This window comes from Tigriopus californicus, chromosome 12 (assembly GCF_007210705.1).
Source record: "Tigriopus californicus strain San Diego chromosome 12, Tcal_SD_v2.1, whole genome shotgun sequence".
In the NCBI taxonomy this organism is placed as follows: Eukaryota; Metazoa; Arthropoda; class Copepoda; order Harpacticoida; family Harpacticidae; genus Tigriopus; species Tigriopus californicus.
Window position 1 is genome coordinate 9131396 of NC_081451.1, and position 16733 is coordinate 9148128.

At 44.2% G+C, this 16733-nt stretch overlaps 1 protein-coding gene and 3 long non-coding RNA genes across 4 annotated transcripts; all 4 read left to right on the forward strand.

The window, feature by feature from the left end:
• The first annotated feature begins 529 nt into the window (after positions 1–529).
• LOC131891735 (uncharacterized) lies at positions 530–2718 on the forward strand. The gene is made up of 2 exons (XM_059241372.1): positions 530–640; positions 706–2718. The coding sequence occupies exon 2, from the start codon at positions 793–795 to the stop codon at positions 2182–2184; it is 1392 nt and encodes a 463-aa protein (XP_059097355.1). The 5' UTR covers positions 530–640; positions 706–792; the 3' UTR covers positions 2185–2718.
• A 3587-nt stretch (positions 2719–6305) lies between these two features.
• Positions 6306–7450, forward strand: LOC131891904 (uncharacterized). The gene is made up of 2 exons (XR_009374491.1): positions 6306–6706; positions 7006–7450. It is a non-coding gene; the product is annotated as an uncharacterized LOC131891904 (long non-coding RNA).
• A 2194-nt stretch (positions 7451–9644) lies between these two features.
• LOC131891696 (uncharacterized) lies at positions 9645–10790 on the forward strand. Its single transcript, XR_009374452.1, has 2 exons — positions 9645–9926; positions 10200–10790. It is a non-coding gene; the product is annotated as an uncharacterized LOC131891696 (long non-coding RNA).
• A 4382-nt stretch (positions 10791–15172) lies between these two features.
• Positions 15173–16491, forward strand: LOC131891742 (uncharacterized). Its single transcript, XR_009374461.1, has 2 exons — positions 15173–15306; positions 15373–16491. It is a non-coding gene; the product is annotated as an uncharacterized LOC131891742 (long non-coding RNA).
• Positions 16492–16733: the final 242 nt, after the last annotated feature.

The following is a 16733-nucleotide window of genomic DNA, read 5'->3' on the forward strand; positions in this document are numbered from 1 at the left end:
TATCACTACCTTGTCTATCATGGCTAGTCGGCAGGAGCTGTTGAAGCTTACGGCTCCTCGAAAAGTTTTTTGAAGCCTTACTTCTCGATGCAAAAGGGTAACTCTAGATGCAATCGATTCGTTTGTAGAGTGATGACTCCTACGTTGAAAGCAAGGTTCGATTTTGGGAAATAAAGTAAAATCAGTACCGAAATTCCGGGGCCACTTTCGTGTGCCATTGTGCGGCCGATAATAACGATATTATATGGTAGTAGCACTTCCTAAATTGAATATTAAGCATCCTCCCCCATGATGGAAGAAGGCATCAATTTACGTACTTTCATTCAGTAGAGTCCGGTATGGAACAATTATTGATCGAAGATAAAATTAGAGATATTCTCAGAGACTTGGTCAAGCAGAATATTGCTACCCCGGTTGGTGATGTCGTAACTGAATGGCGCCATTCTATTTCTTTGGTCCCTAAAAGCAATGGTGATGTACATAACTTATTATAGGTGATGGTATCTGTAACATTCGTAGTACGTTGTGTACCCCTGCGTGACACCCAGTGCTCAAGTTGAAACCATAGCCGCCAACCATTTCATCAGACACGAGCTTCCGGGAGTTGACCGGAATCTCTTGAGGCGTGCGGACAAGCGGGGTACGAGAAATATAAGATTTAGAGTCATGACTATGTGCTTATATTGAGCAAATATATTATCCTAGGTTCTGTCATCATCATTCGTGTCCGGACTTTTCATTGGCGACGAGGATCAAACAACCCCACATACACAATCCCGATCGAACCCCGCTATGTCCCAACACCAGCTCCCACCCATCTTCAACCACCTGGACCACTCCGAAGGCGAACGCTCAGAAGCATTCCGCTTCTGGTCGCGAAGATTTGAGGCCTTTGCTGAGGGCTACTACTGTCACAAGGAAAGACTGGAGGCCGCAGACGAGGATGGAAACAAGAAATGGAAAAGACTGCTGGAGTTAGCGCTAGAGGCTCCCACTGCTAGGCTTGTGGATTCCCATTACCCAGACCTTCGGGAGCATGAGGCTACCTACAACGAGATCATTGGGTTCCTCAAAAACCGATTCTTGAACCAGTCGTCAGAATACCAATCCCTTAACGCTATGCTCGAGGCGTTTCAAAAGCCGGGCGAGCCATTTTCTGATTTCCTGGACCGGGTCAGCAGTATCGCTGCCCGCAGCGGTTTCACGAGCACAGAGGCCAGAGAGTTCATGACCCGACACCAGGCGTTGAGAGGCACCACCTCCCAGACGATTCGGACTAATGCCCTACAACATAAATGGTCCCTCCAAGAACTCAGAGCCCGTGCAAGAGAAATTGAAACATCCCTGATGGCGGCTTCCTCAAATTCGCACAAAGCGCGGGTCACCTTGCAGATGGACACAACGTACTCGCAGGAGCAGCTAGAGGAGCCGGTCTCGGTGCACCGAGTGAGTGGACCATACTCCAAGCAACCCAGGCTGAGGGGCGGATTCCACAACCGGCACCAAAAAGGCAAACCGTGTGGCTACTGCGGCAGGAACCACCCATTGGGACGATCGAACTGCCCGTCGGCCCAGGCAACATGCTCAAAGTGCTCAAAGTTGGGGCACTTCGCTGCCGTATGCCGGTCGGGGGGAGGACCAGGCTATCCCCCACCAGCCCAGGTCAATGCGACGGGCACTAACCTGATCCCTCTGCAGGGCCCAGAAACAGACGAGGACCCTTCCGTTATGTACTATAACGTCCTGGCCATCATGAACTCCAATGACAGAGTGCGGGCGCCCCCAGCAATGGCGGCCATCCTCAGAGTCGGCGAATCCTCCATCCAAGCTATTGTCGATACGGGCGCACAAGCCAATGTGGCACCCCTACGCCTAATCCACCCAGACGACGTCCCACGGCTCCAACCAACGTCAGTGACCGTGAGACCATTCGGGAGTGGAGAGATCACCACGTGTGGTATACTGCACACGGATACAACATGGAAGGATTCCACAATCTCAGAGCGTTGGATTGTGATTGACAACACAACCCTCCCCAGACAGGCCAACCCAATAATATCTCGATCCTTAGCCCAGGCCCTTGGACTGGCCGTCTTGCATGACGATCTGATTCCCTATTGTAAGCTTCGTGACCACCCCGGTAATAAAACCACCATGCCCCACTATTCAAACCCAAAACAATAATGCCGGCACATATCGGGTGGGGGTGGACCCAACCGATCAGAGCAGAGAGTTCGATCCGGGGACCACAGCATACATGGAAAACCCCAAATTCCGGCAATGTTTCGAAGGCCTTGGCTGCCTCAAGGACCATCAGGTGCGGCTCTTCCTCAAACCCGACGCCAAACCATATGTGGCTCCACCTCGGAACCCTGCCCTCTACTTCGAAGCTCAAATTAGCAAGGCGATAGGAGACATGCTCTCAAACGGGGTCATCGAACAACACCAAGGTCCCGCCGACTGGGTAGCGAACCTAGCGGTGGCTTTCAAGGACGACGGGGCCCTGCGAATCACAGTGGACCTACGCGGCCTCAACGCAGAGATAAGGGACACCAGGGTGCCCATCCCAACGCCCGAAATCATAAAAGCAAAACTAGCGGGATGCAAGATATTCTCTAAGCTGGATTTCACCCAATCCTTCCACCAACTCCAACTCCACCCTGACTCCCGTGAACTCACTGTTTTTCGGTCTGGGGGTAAACTATACCACTACAAGCGGGTCTCCATGGGCTTGAAACCAACCATCGCCATTAGCTCATGCTTTGTCGACAGACTTTGCTACAGCGAAAACGAAAATCAGGCCAAAATGCAACGTCTAATAGTGTCTCCAACACACTCAACTGCTCTGGCAAGTATGTATTTCGAGAGGCAATTTACAGCCAATTGTACCCTCTTTAATTTCTTGAATCGATTCAACCCTCCTCCTTCCTTAGATTATCATTCCTTCGTGTGATTCGTTGTCAATGCCCCGAAGTTGAAACCACGCCGTCATGCCTGGAAAACCCCAAAGTGGTTGAAGTGGTGGGTTGTCTGTTCCATTGAAATCCGGTCAAAAAACGGAGCCTGAGATTGTCCAAAGACGTCAAAGGATACGCGGCTGATCTTCTGAAGTCTGGACTTCAACCGGAAGTAATTTTGACTCAATATTTTCCCCTCGGAGAAGAAGACGATTCCACCCGACCAATCACTTGATCGAATTTGTTTCGGATTGGCCAAGCAGCCGTTTTGCTGGGTAAGGTTTTTTCCTAAGGAAGACTATTACCCGTCCGAAAGAGGGACAAGCTTTTGTACTATTATTTCTAAACAACCAAAACTTTGACGACTTTCATGAGAGAAAATCAAAACAAATACTAGAATGCATTAGAGCAAGCATCATTTCAAAGAATTACCGACTTCCAAAAATTTAGCACTTCGTTTAATATTTATGGCAAAAATACTACAATTAAATTAATGCCTTAAAAGCTTTTTATTGCAATTGTTTACTCATTGTAAGGCTTCCTTCATTGCGTTTGAGTTATGACAATGATGATACAATGAGAGATAAGAAATTTGCTGAAAAATGCATTTTTTAATAACAAAACCAGGTTTTTATCCGGATTGTTTGCAACCCTACTTTTTTGTGGGTGTTAAAAATTAGTAGCAGTGGGTGACATTTGCGTGTTATTAGCAATTTTAATCCCCTAACAACTGATTATATTTTTCATTGAAGATATGTGGAATTTATTTTTGCTGTTTGCTTGAAAATAAATAGTGCTCTTTTCAATTTTTGAAATGCAGATTATTTCAGTGTTAAAGCCACGGCAGTGGCAGGAAACACATATTTGTATTAAAAATCTATTTCATATTGTTTCGATGTGTAGTTGAAGAAGTGTTAGAGGTGGGCATACCCTAACGGATGTTTTGTGTATGCCTGTCTTTTGAAAGGGAGCATTCAGCTGGATGGACATAATACAGGAACGTGGGGAAAAGTACACTAGGTGTGGTGGACTAAAGGACCAGACAGCCGGTGGGCGAGGAGGGCGGAGCTGTTGGTCTAGTCCGCGAATAATGAGGATATCATGGAAACAACGCTGCAGCCGTTCGTGATGAGGGTCATGGGGGAGCTCTTGGCGTCGGCAAACAGAATACGTGGCGAAAAAACATGCCTGAAGTTCCTTTCGCAATATACTTTGACGAATTGATCTAAATTCAACGCAACTACTTTCCCCGCGGCCATTTACCTCTCAATTCAGTCGGAGAAATGACACCTTTCATATTGTTGCACTATAATGAAATTGACATTTCTCCTACCTGAATATTCGATGTGTAGTTGAAGAAGTGTTAGAGGTGGGCATACCAAAACAGATGTTTTATGTATGCCTGTATTTTGAAAGGGAGCATTCAGCTGGATAGACATAATAGAAAAAAACTATACCAAGGTTTATTTGTAAAGGGACAGATCTGTGGACATTCTCATTGTTTTGCCCTTTGCTTTTTGGCAGTATTTAGCGGGCATGGAACTTTTAGGGGACCAGCCGCCAAAGGCTCCCACGTCAGCCCAAGTCCAGCCTGTGTCATGAAGAGCCACAGACCCCCTCATTAGCCATAACTAGCCACTTTGTGGATGTTGGCCTGTGCAGACGAAACACGAGAAAAGGAAGGAAGGAGGGGAGTATTTGGATTTTTGGGCAGTTGCGTAAGGTATTGGGCTGTAAAATGAGCAGGACAGAGCAAACCACCCATGCCCACCACTCAAGAGAAATGACCCTCGTGGCCCTGATCATTTTTCCGGGTTTCAAATACAATGCACAGGTCCCTTTTGCCAATTGTAAGGTGGCGATGGGCAACACGACCAAGATCAGAGTAATGGATCAAGGTCGCAAAAGCTAGGAGCTCAAACCATACTCCTCGCCAAATGGTAAGCCATCACTGAAGAGGGTTTGAGAAAGAAAGGCAAAAAATATTTGCGTAGCATCTTTTGTAAGATCCGCCTGGTCATGGGAGTTGCTTGTCTGGGTATTTTCCAATGTATACGTTTCACACCCGTTAAGTAAAGCGCGATTGACAGATGGCTAGCAGGATTCCTGACATTGTGACGGTGGTGATAAGCTCCTATAGCTGCTACGGCCATCGTTCCAGACGAGTATTCGAGACCTTTCAAGCTTAAGTAAGCCAAGTAGCAGTCCACGGTTATAGTTGTGGGTCGCATCGAGCATAGTCAAAAGTCAGAACAAAAATCACGGAAACGGCCCCAAGCACTCTTGTATTACTTTTACGTTGAAGGAGCCTTAGCAGCCTTTTTCATTGCCTTCCGCTCGCGATCCGGCACTTGGATGGACGCTGTAAAAATTGAAAACTCAACGTTTATTCTTAACAACAGCAAAAGGCAATACAATGAGATTTTATAATGCGAGGTGCAAATGGGTCCGTAACAGTACCATCAATCTCTAGCATCATCATATCAAACGCAAGGAGACCAGAAAAGGTTGAACTCGTGACATCTGGCCCTGTGCGACATATAGGCCGGAACAAGTTGATGTTTTTAACAAGTTGACAGAAATGTTTTCCATCTGGCGAAAGATACGGCCAGAAGTGGATGCATGCCATTTGGGACATATTAACACTCCGGATGCACTCTGGCGGGAAGCTTGGAGTAGTGTTGAAACAATCAAACGGGGGAAGGGCAGGCATAGAAACAATCAAAGCATCCCAGTTCAGCCTCAAATTCAGCCCCCGAAATGTTGCTGGCAAATAGTCCAGCCTCTTATTGTTGACAGGTCATGCCGATGTTGTAGTAATTAAAGATATAGACAGTAACCTGAATTATTGAGAGCATGCTTAGAACATAGTGTAAACCCACCCCCCTTACTGTCTGAAATCATGACCGCAGGTCATGCCGTTTGGGTACTAATTAAAGATATAGACAGTAACCTGAAATATTGAAACCATGCTGAGAACATAGTGTACACCCACCCACCCTTACTGTCTGAAATCATGACCGCAGGTCATGCCGGCATGTTGAAACTTAACAACACTCTTTCTGTGTAAGACATGAACTTAAATGGACAAATACATTCATGTGCAAATTAGATGCAACATAGTAGCCACTCCCCCCTTACTGTCTGACATCAAGCATGTTGCACGTCACTAGAGTTTCATTTCAGACCAAGACTTCCCTTCGGCAAGTGCATTCATGGACAATTGTTGAAAGTTCAACATGATCAAGAGCATCCATTCAATATCAAGGTTGGGTGTCAACCATCGACTCCTTTCCGAAAAAAGGAAAAGACTGCTTGAACAAACGAACGCACGCTCGAGCGTACCCAGCGAACACCTCCAACAGAGCGCTCTATGACACAGAGTGCCAACGGTAAAGCGCGACATAGTATCAGAGTACAAACTTCCCAACCGTGCTACATCATGACCGCAGGTCATGCCATCTAGATGGCGATGAAGGAGCCAGCTAGTCGGTTAATAATGAAGTTTAGTCAGAATCTTATGAAACGATTTGCCAAATCTAAAAATACTGATTGTTATAACAACTTTTTTCTTTCTTAGCAACTTTTGCAAGCATTCCCACATCTTGGCATAGATTGAAAATCCGAGGGTACTCGATTCAAGTTCAAGCAGCCCCCTCACCCAAAATGAAACCGATCCTTCTTAGGAGACACCGTTCAGCTTGAATCCATCACTGAAAATGCCTTGCCCATCTCCTGTGGAAAATCAAGTAAGCTCTCTTTTATTTACGCATCATTTTTCGGTGAAGTTGATTATCACACGGGTAAGAAAAAAAAACCTTGCACTTTGGTGTTAAGAGGAACTGTAAGAGGGTTAGCAAACTCCGGTTTCTGTTTCGGTCTAGACTTTTCTGTTAATGGATCAAGATATCAGAAGAATCGAATGGCCATTTACAGATTTCAGGTCTTTCTCACAGGTTGGAAATAGATACGGAATCTTCATTTAATCAAACAAGCATTGGGTTGGATTTCCTGCGCGTGCTTTATAATCATGTCATTGATTTTTCAGGAAAACGAAACCCCCAATTGCCGTCGCGCAAAACTTGTTAGAGAGCACGAGATCAAATTGGAACAAATACCAGGCGTCATAAATTCCGACATCTATAATGACGAGGCAAAGGACAGTCTGATACAGCAGCTGCAAACCCTTCCTCTGAGCATGGTTGAGGTGAAATGCCATCCGACAAACTTCCCCCGGATTGATAGGAAACGATCCCATCAACCACAAAACCGAAGTTTCTTTCCTTCCAAGAAGAAAGGGGTGACCCAATGGTTTGTGCTTTCCTTGAGAGTTTCTTCCATCTTTTCTACCAGCTTATTTTTTTGTTTTATTTCCTTCGTGGCCTTTTTTCATCTTATGTGTTCACTTTATCATTTTTTTTATTTTCTATGTAATTATAGTCCGTAAGTTATTTTTAGTTTCCATTGCAATATGAAGGATAGATTAAAAATCACTTCGCTTGATATATCCCAGTTATTCTTGAATGTTCAAGAGATTCGGCCATGGACAAAACCTTTCAAAATCACACACACTATTGGCGGGTTTTCAGTTCCTGTGGAAGTCTCGTTCGCTCTTATTTTCTCAAGACTGTCCACTTTCTTTGTTGCTTTCCGTCCGCTTTGTGACATTGAAAAAGCATATTATATTTCTTGACAATATCTATAAGATATAACCAGAGCATTTTGCAGCCAAATGACGTGCAAATTACAACTTTTGAAGAGTCTGTTCAATGGATTTTTATGAAATTTTGATTGAAGGCGTAACTAAGGATGCTCACCATGTCTTTTAATGGCGATTTTAAAAATTCGATCTTGTAATAGGTTTTCAGTGGATTAATATACTTATAAGAGCTACTTTTAATGATGCATAGTATTTTGAAATTGGTCCTTGTGTTGTTTAAACAATGAAAAACGCAACAAGAAGTCTTGGCATTTGAGCATGATCTTTTCAAGTGTAGTGGGAACCAACGTGTAGACGAATTATAACGTTTCATTTAGTTAGTAGTGGGGATTACATTCCCTGTAGCGCTTAGAAATCCCGTGAAAACCCTAACCAAACCTAATGCTTAATGTGTGCTTAATGTGCGTTTTGGGAACACCTTCAAACCCTCGAGAATCCAGGCTAGTTAAAACAATGTCCAACTCTCTTCTTTCTCGGGCTCCTTCATTGTTCAATTTGCTGCCCTCAAATATTCGTAGGGTTTGTGTAGGGGTTGATCCAGTAGCAAGATGTAAGTCAGACTTGGACAAGTTTTTGACTAAAATTCCGGATCAACCTTATATTCAAGGATTAGCCAGATCAGCCAACTCCAATTCGTTGGTCGCTCAAATAATATATATAAATATAAGTCAAGTATAATAAATAATCTTCTCGTCTTCAACTGCTGGGATTCCAATCCCGGTAGCGGTAAGGAAGTCCGCACCAAAAAATAAATAAATAAATAAATAAAAGTTACACGTCAATTTTTTTTCGGTAATTTAATGGACAACTGACGTCACCTCCTTTGTGTGATAGAAACAGGTTTGAAGTTCTTTACATAAGCTTGCTGTGATTGATGACACATTAAAAACCATCTTGAACAGTTACCGAAAAATGTAATGAGTGACCGTTGCCAGTACCTGTAATTTTGAAGAAAAAGATGGCCTAAAGCTGCAGAAAAGGTTTTTCTTCTCATGGTTTGATAAAAGCCAATTAATACAAAGTATTCCATTGGTTTAATGAGAGCTAAATCAGGGTTACAGTTTTAGGCTAACTTACGGGTTTCCGTCATGCAACTAGTAATGTCATACGTCACAGAAAATGTAAATTGATACACCTAGTTGCAGCCTCCCAAGATTACTCATTTGATCCCGTCAGTAGCAAATAAGTCATTGCATTTGCGACTTAATATTTAAAAATAACGGGGAGGAAATCTTTATACATTATTTCTTTCCCTAGTTTAAAAAAAAAGAAAGTAACGGTAACAAGAGGGTTAAAAACCCGTTCCGTTACCATTACTTTTTCAGAAGCATTACTTAAAAAGTAACGCGTTACCACTTTCCAGTCCTGAACCTATCAATAGTGGCAAGTCTATTGAAGAAGCTCACCCCTCAGAATAATGGCAGGTATTCCATTGGGCTCTGCAAATCTTGTCGCTTTCAGTTTCAGTCTTGACTTTACTGATGTAACTAATCTACCTTGCGCCGTCACATTACCGGCAGATTGCAATCCAGTATTGCTAACATTGGTCTCTGATTGTTTTTTGGGTCAGAAAGTGCTACTAGATCTGACTCAAAATAAGCAATATTAGACTAATCTCAGCAGTACTCGATTGGAAGCTTGTATCGCCGGCAGATTGGTCACATGAGTACACGGGTTCAGAATATGACCATGATCTGGCCGAACTGTCCGCCCAAACAACTCTCTTCTTCCTCAGAAAGGTCGGCAAGGTCCTCCTGTCTAGAACATGACTATTTGTTGAGGGATTGAGTTCTTAAACGCATTGTAATTCAGAGAGATATTGTCCAACGTTGGTCTTGGAGGTCTGCCGAGGTCATGAGTCGAGTCTCTTTACAGACACTGAACTAAGCAAGACAAAGATCAATGCTATGAGCCGTTCAACTTATCGCAAGGGGAAGGGTTCGAAAAAGATCCTGTAAAGACACGGAATGACTAACATATCAGGGACACTTGTGATTGACATAGAGATTGCAGTTGTAAGATTGTGAGGCCGATAATTTTGCAGCATGTGCATTGTGCCTTTCGCACCACGTGGCTCATTGAGGGTATGACGTGTCTAACTATCAAGATAGTAGTTAAAGAAGCCAAAACAGGCCCAAACATGTGTTCTAGCCCACGTCTCTTTGGCTCTCTATCCAATTTTGGCTCAATATAAGATGTGGTATTTTCCATCCAAGGCATAAGTTTCCGACAGGCTCTTCAGCATAACGGTAAGTTGTTACTCTTTGTTTCAGGATCCTTCTTCTCTAGCTTACTGTTTTTATGCATCTGCTTGCAACTCTCAGACAATTCACTTGCCAAGGTTCAAGTGATAACTTGAGAAACATTTTGAAATCATTCTTCAATAGTGCGTTGCAAAAAGCACTGTTTTAAGTCCATTGTTCGTCATCGGGCATCATTATCTGTTCTGCTATAGACCTCTTTAGTAGTTCTTTAAGGATATGTCCATCCGCTCTGCTCAAATCCTTTTTCAAACGTTTTAGGACAAAATCATCATGAAGTCCGTTGTTGGATTTGGTTCTCTTTTGCTTATCGCTGTTTTCATCAATGTGGCTCAGTGTCGTCAATTCCAGAGATCCTCCTTATTGGACGAAGAATCCATTGACCGAGGTGGACTCCCATCTTATGAGTCCTTAATGAAGTCACTCCTTGGAAAGTGCCAAGCAGGGGAGGAAATTAATCCAGCCAGCTGGGAATGTCAGTTATTTCGAAGAGCAAGTGATGATGAATTAATTAACCCTTCCACCTTATGAATTGGTCATGAAGGAGCTTATTCTCGACTGCCAGTATCATGAAGGACACCGTCAACCAACGTGGTGCAAAGAGCTTAAATCGCCGAGTGGAGAATACGTTGTTCCATCATTTGAGGCCATGCAAAAGAGAACGCAGAGCAAATGTAGGGCTGTTGATTATAGTGGTTCAAGACCCGATGTCAGGCTTTGGTGCACGGTTTTCGGACATTTTTGAAGAAAACCTTGACTTTTCTCTCCCTCCGTCAACGACCCATTGATAAATTGGGATTAAGCGATGTCAATCAAAGCTTTAAAAAATATACTATGAATATGCAGACTAAATCAGAGCAGGACATTGCAATGTGTATCGAATAATCTAATGAGATTCACTCTCGCAGTAAAGATTTAAAAAGACATGGATCCATCAATCCCATGCAGACGTCACAAATTGTAAATTTCTTCAAGGTGGTAACTTTGCTCAAAGAATGGGAGGTTGGCAGAAAATATGGTTGGAGTTATCAAAGAATGATCTTGCAAATATCTATAAATACGTAGATGTTAATAGGGGAAACACGACATGACGTACAGCCATGGAAAAAAACCTGTTGATGTACCAATGTTTGCTTGCGGCTACGTAGGCTAGTCTTGCAATTTTGAGTTTCATTCTAAATTTAGTCTGTGATGAATTATTTATGTAGTTGTGCGCAATGATTGACTGTTTCTTGAACAAGCATTTGGAAACACTAAATGTTGGGTCGAGGACGATTCAAAAACTTCGATCAAAGCAGTTTTTGTAATGTAAACGGGACAGGGGTCTGCATGTGGGATGTGAATCACAACTTTGTCACTCTTCTGAAAATGGGGCCGTCTGAATCATGGACAACGGTACACTCGACATATTTGACGCTGCCAAATGTACCCTAATAGTGATAATAAGTATAACGGAAAATTGAAAAACCATTGAACTGAACCTCTCCACCAGAAATTGAAAAATGTTAAGTCACTTGCCATAGACATTCATAATTAAAGGAAGGAACATGGCAAGCATTACCCTGTAGCTAAAATAATTCTTGGCAACCCTGTTCTTTTCTACGATTCAAGATTTCAGCTGTTCAACTTTAGTTTGAGCTAAACGGGTGATATAAGGTGGACGACTAAAGAAATTTGACTAGCGCAAATGAAAATTACGAGTTCTTGTAAATTTCAAAAATATTTTTGATGCAAGTGGTTGCCAAAAATATCCCAGCACTCCTTGAAAGTGAATCAAAGGTGTTTTAACCAATACAGAGCGAAAAAAGCGCTTAGAATTATCAGTAATTCAATAAGTGAAAAGTGGAGGATAATGGCTGGAAATGATCAGTAGTTGCCTCTTAAAAAGAATAAAGGGTGAATCCGATCAAAGTTAAGGCTTAAATCATCGTTTCAGTCGTTTCTCAATGAGATCAAAGCCTACCAGGGTATACGTCGACAAATGGATTCTAGTCCAAATCTTGAAGGCGTTGGTCCATCTGTGCTGCCAGCGCATTTGATCCAACTTGCGCTCTTGAGAAATCTACCGGAATGATCTGTAATATTTGGGAGGTCTTGCCATCCGACCAAAGCATCTTCGTCTACATCTGAGCATGCAATTGCTTGCTTTCATATAAATCTTATCGGAGTTATTGTTGTGAAACAGCGTTCCCCTGCCAAATAGCTTCCAAGCCACGACCATCTCCGAGTGTGATCTTCCAGTGGATTCAAACTGTCAAACATACCTTCATCATTACACATGTGGCTTGTGGCACCCAAGTCCACAATCCATGTTTGGTCTCGATCAATCCATGTATTGGCTGGCACTTGGGCCGGTTGACGACAGTTTGGGTACTTTCCTTGTGAGCTCTGCTAGTTCGTTGTCCATTCTTTTCAGGCCATTGGACCCGACAATTGCGTTTGATGTGCCCCATTTTCCCGCACCAAAAGCACTCAATCATTCTGGCTTGATTTGATAAGGCAAGACCTTGTTCAGCCATCGGAATGGGACTTACGATTGCCCTTTTCCGTTCTTTGCCCCAGAGGGCAAATTTCCCACGATGGGACATCCGGGTGAGCTTCCAACGCTGTAACCAGAACTTGGTAGCTCTCCGGCAAACTGGCTAGCAAGTTAACGACACGGTCCTCTTCGTTCACGGGGTCTCCCACGACGGCTAATTCACCGAAAATCATTCATTGCCTTCAAATGATCTTGGAGCTTACCCTCCTCTTGGAGCTGACACGTGAATAATTGTCTCAATTGAAGTTGATTCCCCCAACTCTTCTTTTGAAACTGGTTCTGAAGACTCTCCCACACCTACTTTGGATTGGTTGGATCACCGAGCAAATACAATAATCCAGGATCTACGGAGAGTACCAGTATGGCCAAGGCTCGGTCCTTCTGGACCAGGAAATTTCCTCAAGGCCTCCCCATCCACGTCTGAGCTTGATTCCACCTCGGTTCCGCTCACAATGCCCCAAAGGGCGTCTTTGATCAACGCCATCTTGGCTTGCATCTTCCACGTGGCATAGTTGGGTCCTTTCAGCGGGACCACCGCCGTCCGTAGCTCCATCGACATTCCTCCAAGGTTTGTTCAGCTCAGTGGAACAAGACTGTGACCCATAACCTGTTGCTCGACGTCGGATGGAACAAAACTCGGGACTTTAACATTGACAACTTTATTTTCGACTCGGGGAACACAGGTTTTATTAAAAGAGTACCATCCGTGAGTAATCAGTTTTTACGCTCGCAGAGAGATCGCAACTACAAAAAAGAACATCACGAAACGTACATTATATAGGAGAGAATGATTATTGCCCAACATAAATAACTGTCTGCGCTACTTCTGTATCTGGCAGGGCATCAAAAGTGAAACTCTTGCCCTTGAGGGTCTAGGTGGACATTTAGTCTAAGTGTAGGAGTAAGGACGTTGCAGTGCTTTCACCTTGTCTTTCGTGCTCATAAGTGATGGCCCATTGTGTTCGGATGCCATTTTCGCGAATGGCAATACAGGCTGGCTTGATGTGTCCCTGTTTACCACGCTTGTGGCATTTGATGTATGCGCTGTATGCTTTGAACTCTCGCATCTGTGGCTTTTGTTGTGCAAACCATGCTTTAAATTAATCTTCCCCGAGTTCCTCCCCTTCGCCTTCTTTTAAACGTTTTGAAACGATAATTTTGCTGCCTGGCATTCTGATCCTCCCATTGCTTTCAGGTTGGATTGAGTCACCTCATAAGCTTGTGCCGTTTGATTCAGCTTTTCCAGACTTGGATTCTCAGATTTCAAAAACCATTCTATGAGTTTGATACCCGACGAAGCACAGATGTATTGAAACACACCTAAGATTATAAATGTATTGACTTCTCGTAGAAATCGTGGGGCTGCCTAAGAAGGCCAGCCCTGAGGTTGAAATATCTGTAACTGTCTGTACGCACCTATCTCCCGATGTTGGCGAGTGCACACTCTTTGGCCCGCCAGAGGTCCCTCCAGGCCCGGGGGATTCTACCCTTAGATTCACCAAGTAGACATTCGGGCGGGAAGAGTGAGGCCGTCATGAAAACCAAGGAAGAGGAACCTCAAATTGACGGCATCAGCACAGCAACTTGAGAAAAATCAGCGGGCAATCCAGAGACTTGAAAATACCCTTGGAATAGAAGTGAATGCCACTCATCAGGAACATCCTCGTTGAGTCACCTGGTGTAATGGTTTCATCTAGATTGGTGATGCTGTGGGCTCCATGACCGGCGGCCCAATGACAAGCGGATTGTTCAAATAAATTGCTTAAACCCCATCACCTTATTACAACTCAATCCCATCAGTTATGATAACTCAGCCTTGGCCAAGCACTAGTTTATGCCGGCATGAGACGGAGGTGCCTTGAAGACACAATTTTCTTCCTTCCAGATCATGCACATTGAGATGTGAGGCCTTGTAAACGGAGCAAAATCTTCCCAGACATACCGTCATGTCCCAAAACCTAAGCTCATGCGGTAACTGCCTAAGATACGGGCTTGAACTGAAACCCATCACAAAGCGGAAGACGCACAGATATCACGGGTCAGATGACACAATTAGTTCTGCTACCTGGCTAATTTTGATCGCCCATTGGTCAGTGGCTTGAAACCTTTGGCTACACCACGTCACAAAGGGTTAGAACTAGAACGGAAAGAACGATAAAAGGAAAGAATAGACGGTTGAGAGTAGATAGGCACACTTCTAATAAGTTTGTGGCTTTTCTCACGGAAAAGAGTGATTTACGATTTAAAACAATGAGAATTGTTTCGAAAATCAAAATCTGAATGTAGTGTCATATCAATGGAGGCTCAACACCCAGGCCAGCAGTCTGACTTGGCTGTGGCAATCTTAAAAAACAAATGAGCTCAATGCATTAACTTGAAAGTCAGGAAAAACGAAATCACAATTGTGTTGACTCCCTTGGACTTCAGTGACAACACACTGAATTTCAACCAAAAGAAGTCTAATGTCAGCAACCCTGATCAAGTCTCTTACTCCATCCGTCGTCATACCTGGCAAAAGATGCTTAATTTAGAAAGATTAACAAAGGTCGGCTGATTCACCTTCTCTCTGATTAAACGATTTTTCTGTCGGCTCCCTGATTCTTATTTCTCAAGGGTTTTCAAGGGCTGCCATTACGTATAGTTCTCCTGCACAAAAAGCACCATCACTTGTTGACTTGAGGTGAAATTGGGAATCCTTCTAAGGTACTTCAGCGGAATAATTGGTGCCAATGGGCGTCTCTTTTTTGTTTACTTATCAGAGGGAAGTGTGCCTTGATATCCTGGCGATGTCGACGGTGTTCTTGTCCCTCCCTGTCCTGCAAAGTGAGGGTGGGGCCCTTGATGTTGGTGATGGTGACCGTTTCCGGTATATATCTGCTTTGGAGATTTTTCTAGATTTTCTTTCTGTTGGCTTCCATTCTCGCCTATCACCCTGTCGGCCACCCCTACCTTCAGCTACTCCAAAAATTCCCAACTCTTACGCGGTCTAATCACCATTCTCCCTTACCTACACCTTGCCATTGAGAAAAACTCCGCAGTCAATTACTTCCTGGAGCACAGCCCTTCAAAGCCTCCCCTCGCCGGTTATTCGGCTCCAAGTATGATGCCGCCAAAGCTGAATGGGACCGCCTATTGCGCCTTAATATTGTTCGGCGCTCAAAGAGTCCGTATGCTTCTGCCCTCCATGTCGTGAAAAAAACGGACTGTTCCTTGCGGCCCCTGGGTGATTTCCGCACCCTCAACCGGCCCACTGTCCCAGACTTTTACAATCTGCCTCACATTGAAGGTTTCTGCCTCAACCTTCGCGGCTGCACTGTGTTTAGTAAGGTTGATCTCGTCCACGCCTTCCACCAAATTCCAGTTGATGAATAAAGCATCCCCCCTCACTGCCACCATAGCACCCTTTGGCCTTTTTGAATGGCTCCGAATGCCTTTTGGCCTTCGAAATGCCGCACAGGTTTTCCAATGTTTCATGGACACTGTTTTGGACGGACTGGCGGAAGTATATTGCTATGTCGACGACATTCTTGTTGCCTCTGATTATCATGTTCAACATCTGCAGCACTTAACGACCTTTTTCCACCGTTTGGCCGTGTTCGGCTTAATCCTCAACCCCACCAAATGCCTCTTTGGTCAGGAAAGCCTCACTTTTCTTGGTTGCCACCTGTCTGCTAACGGCATTACTCCAGTTTTTGATCGTGTGCAAGGTTTTCCAGTCCCTTCACAGTCTTACACTGCAAAGTTACCCGTCACAACAAAACAGCCCATGATCCAATCCACAAGACCCCTTCAGACAAATTTGCGGAGCTTCATGTGGATACCGTGGGTCCGCTCCCGTCTAGCCGTGGTCGTCGCTATCTCCTAGCTATTGTTGATTGCTTCTCGCGTTGGTCAGAGGCGCTCCCTATGACAGGCATTGATGCTTCTACCTGCGCTGCAATTTTACTCCATGGTTGGGTTCAACGTTTTGGAGTTTACGAACTAGAACCTTTATTAAAAAGAGATGTTTTCGTACACTGTTTTGGAGTCAATCGTGTTTTTAAACCAGATACCTACCCCCAGCCTTTATTCCAAGAGTCGGCAAAGATGAGTGACCACCGCGGTTGTTTGCGTTCGTGGTCTCAGGGGGGAAGGTAATTAGCACTCGAATCTTTCACAAGTTGTCACAGATGCTATTGAAGACATACAGTATCAGATGCTTTTCGTACCTTCTGTTAACACTGTACAGTCCCAACCTTTCTAACCTCTCCCAATAG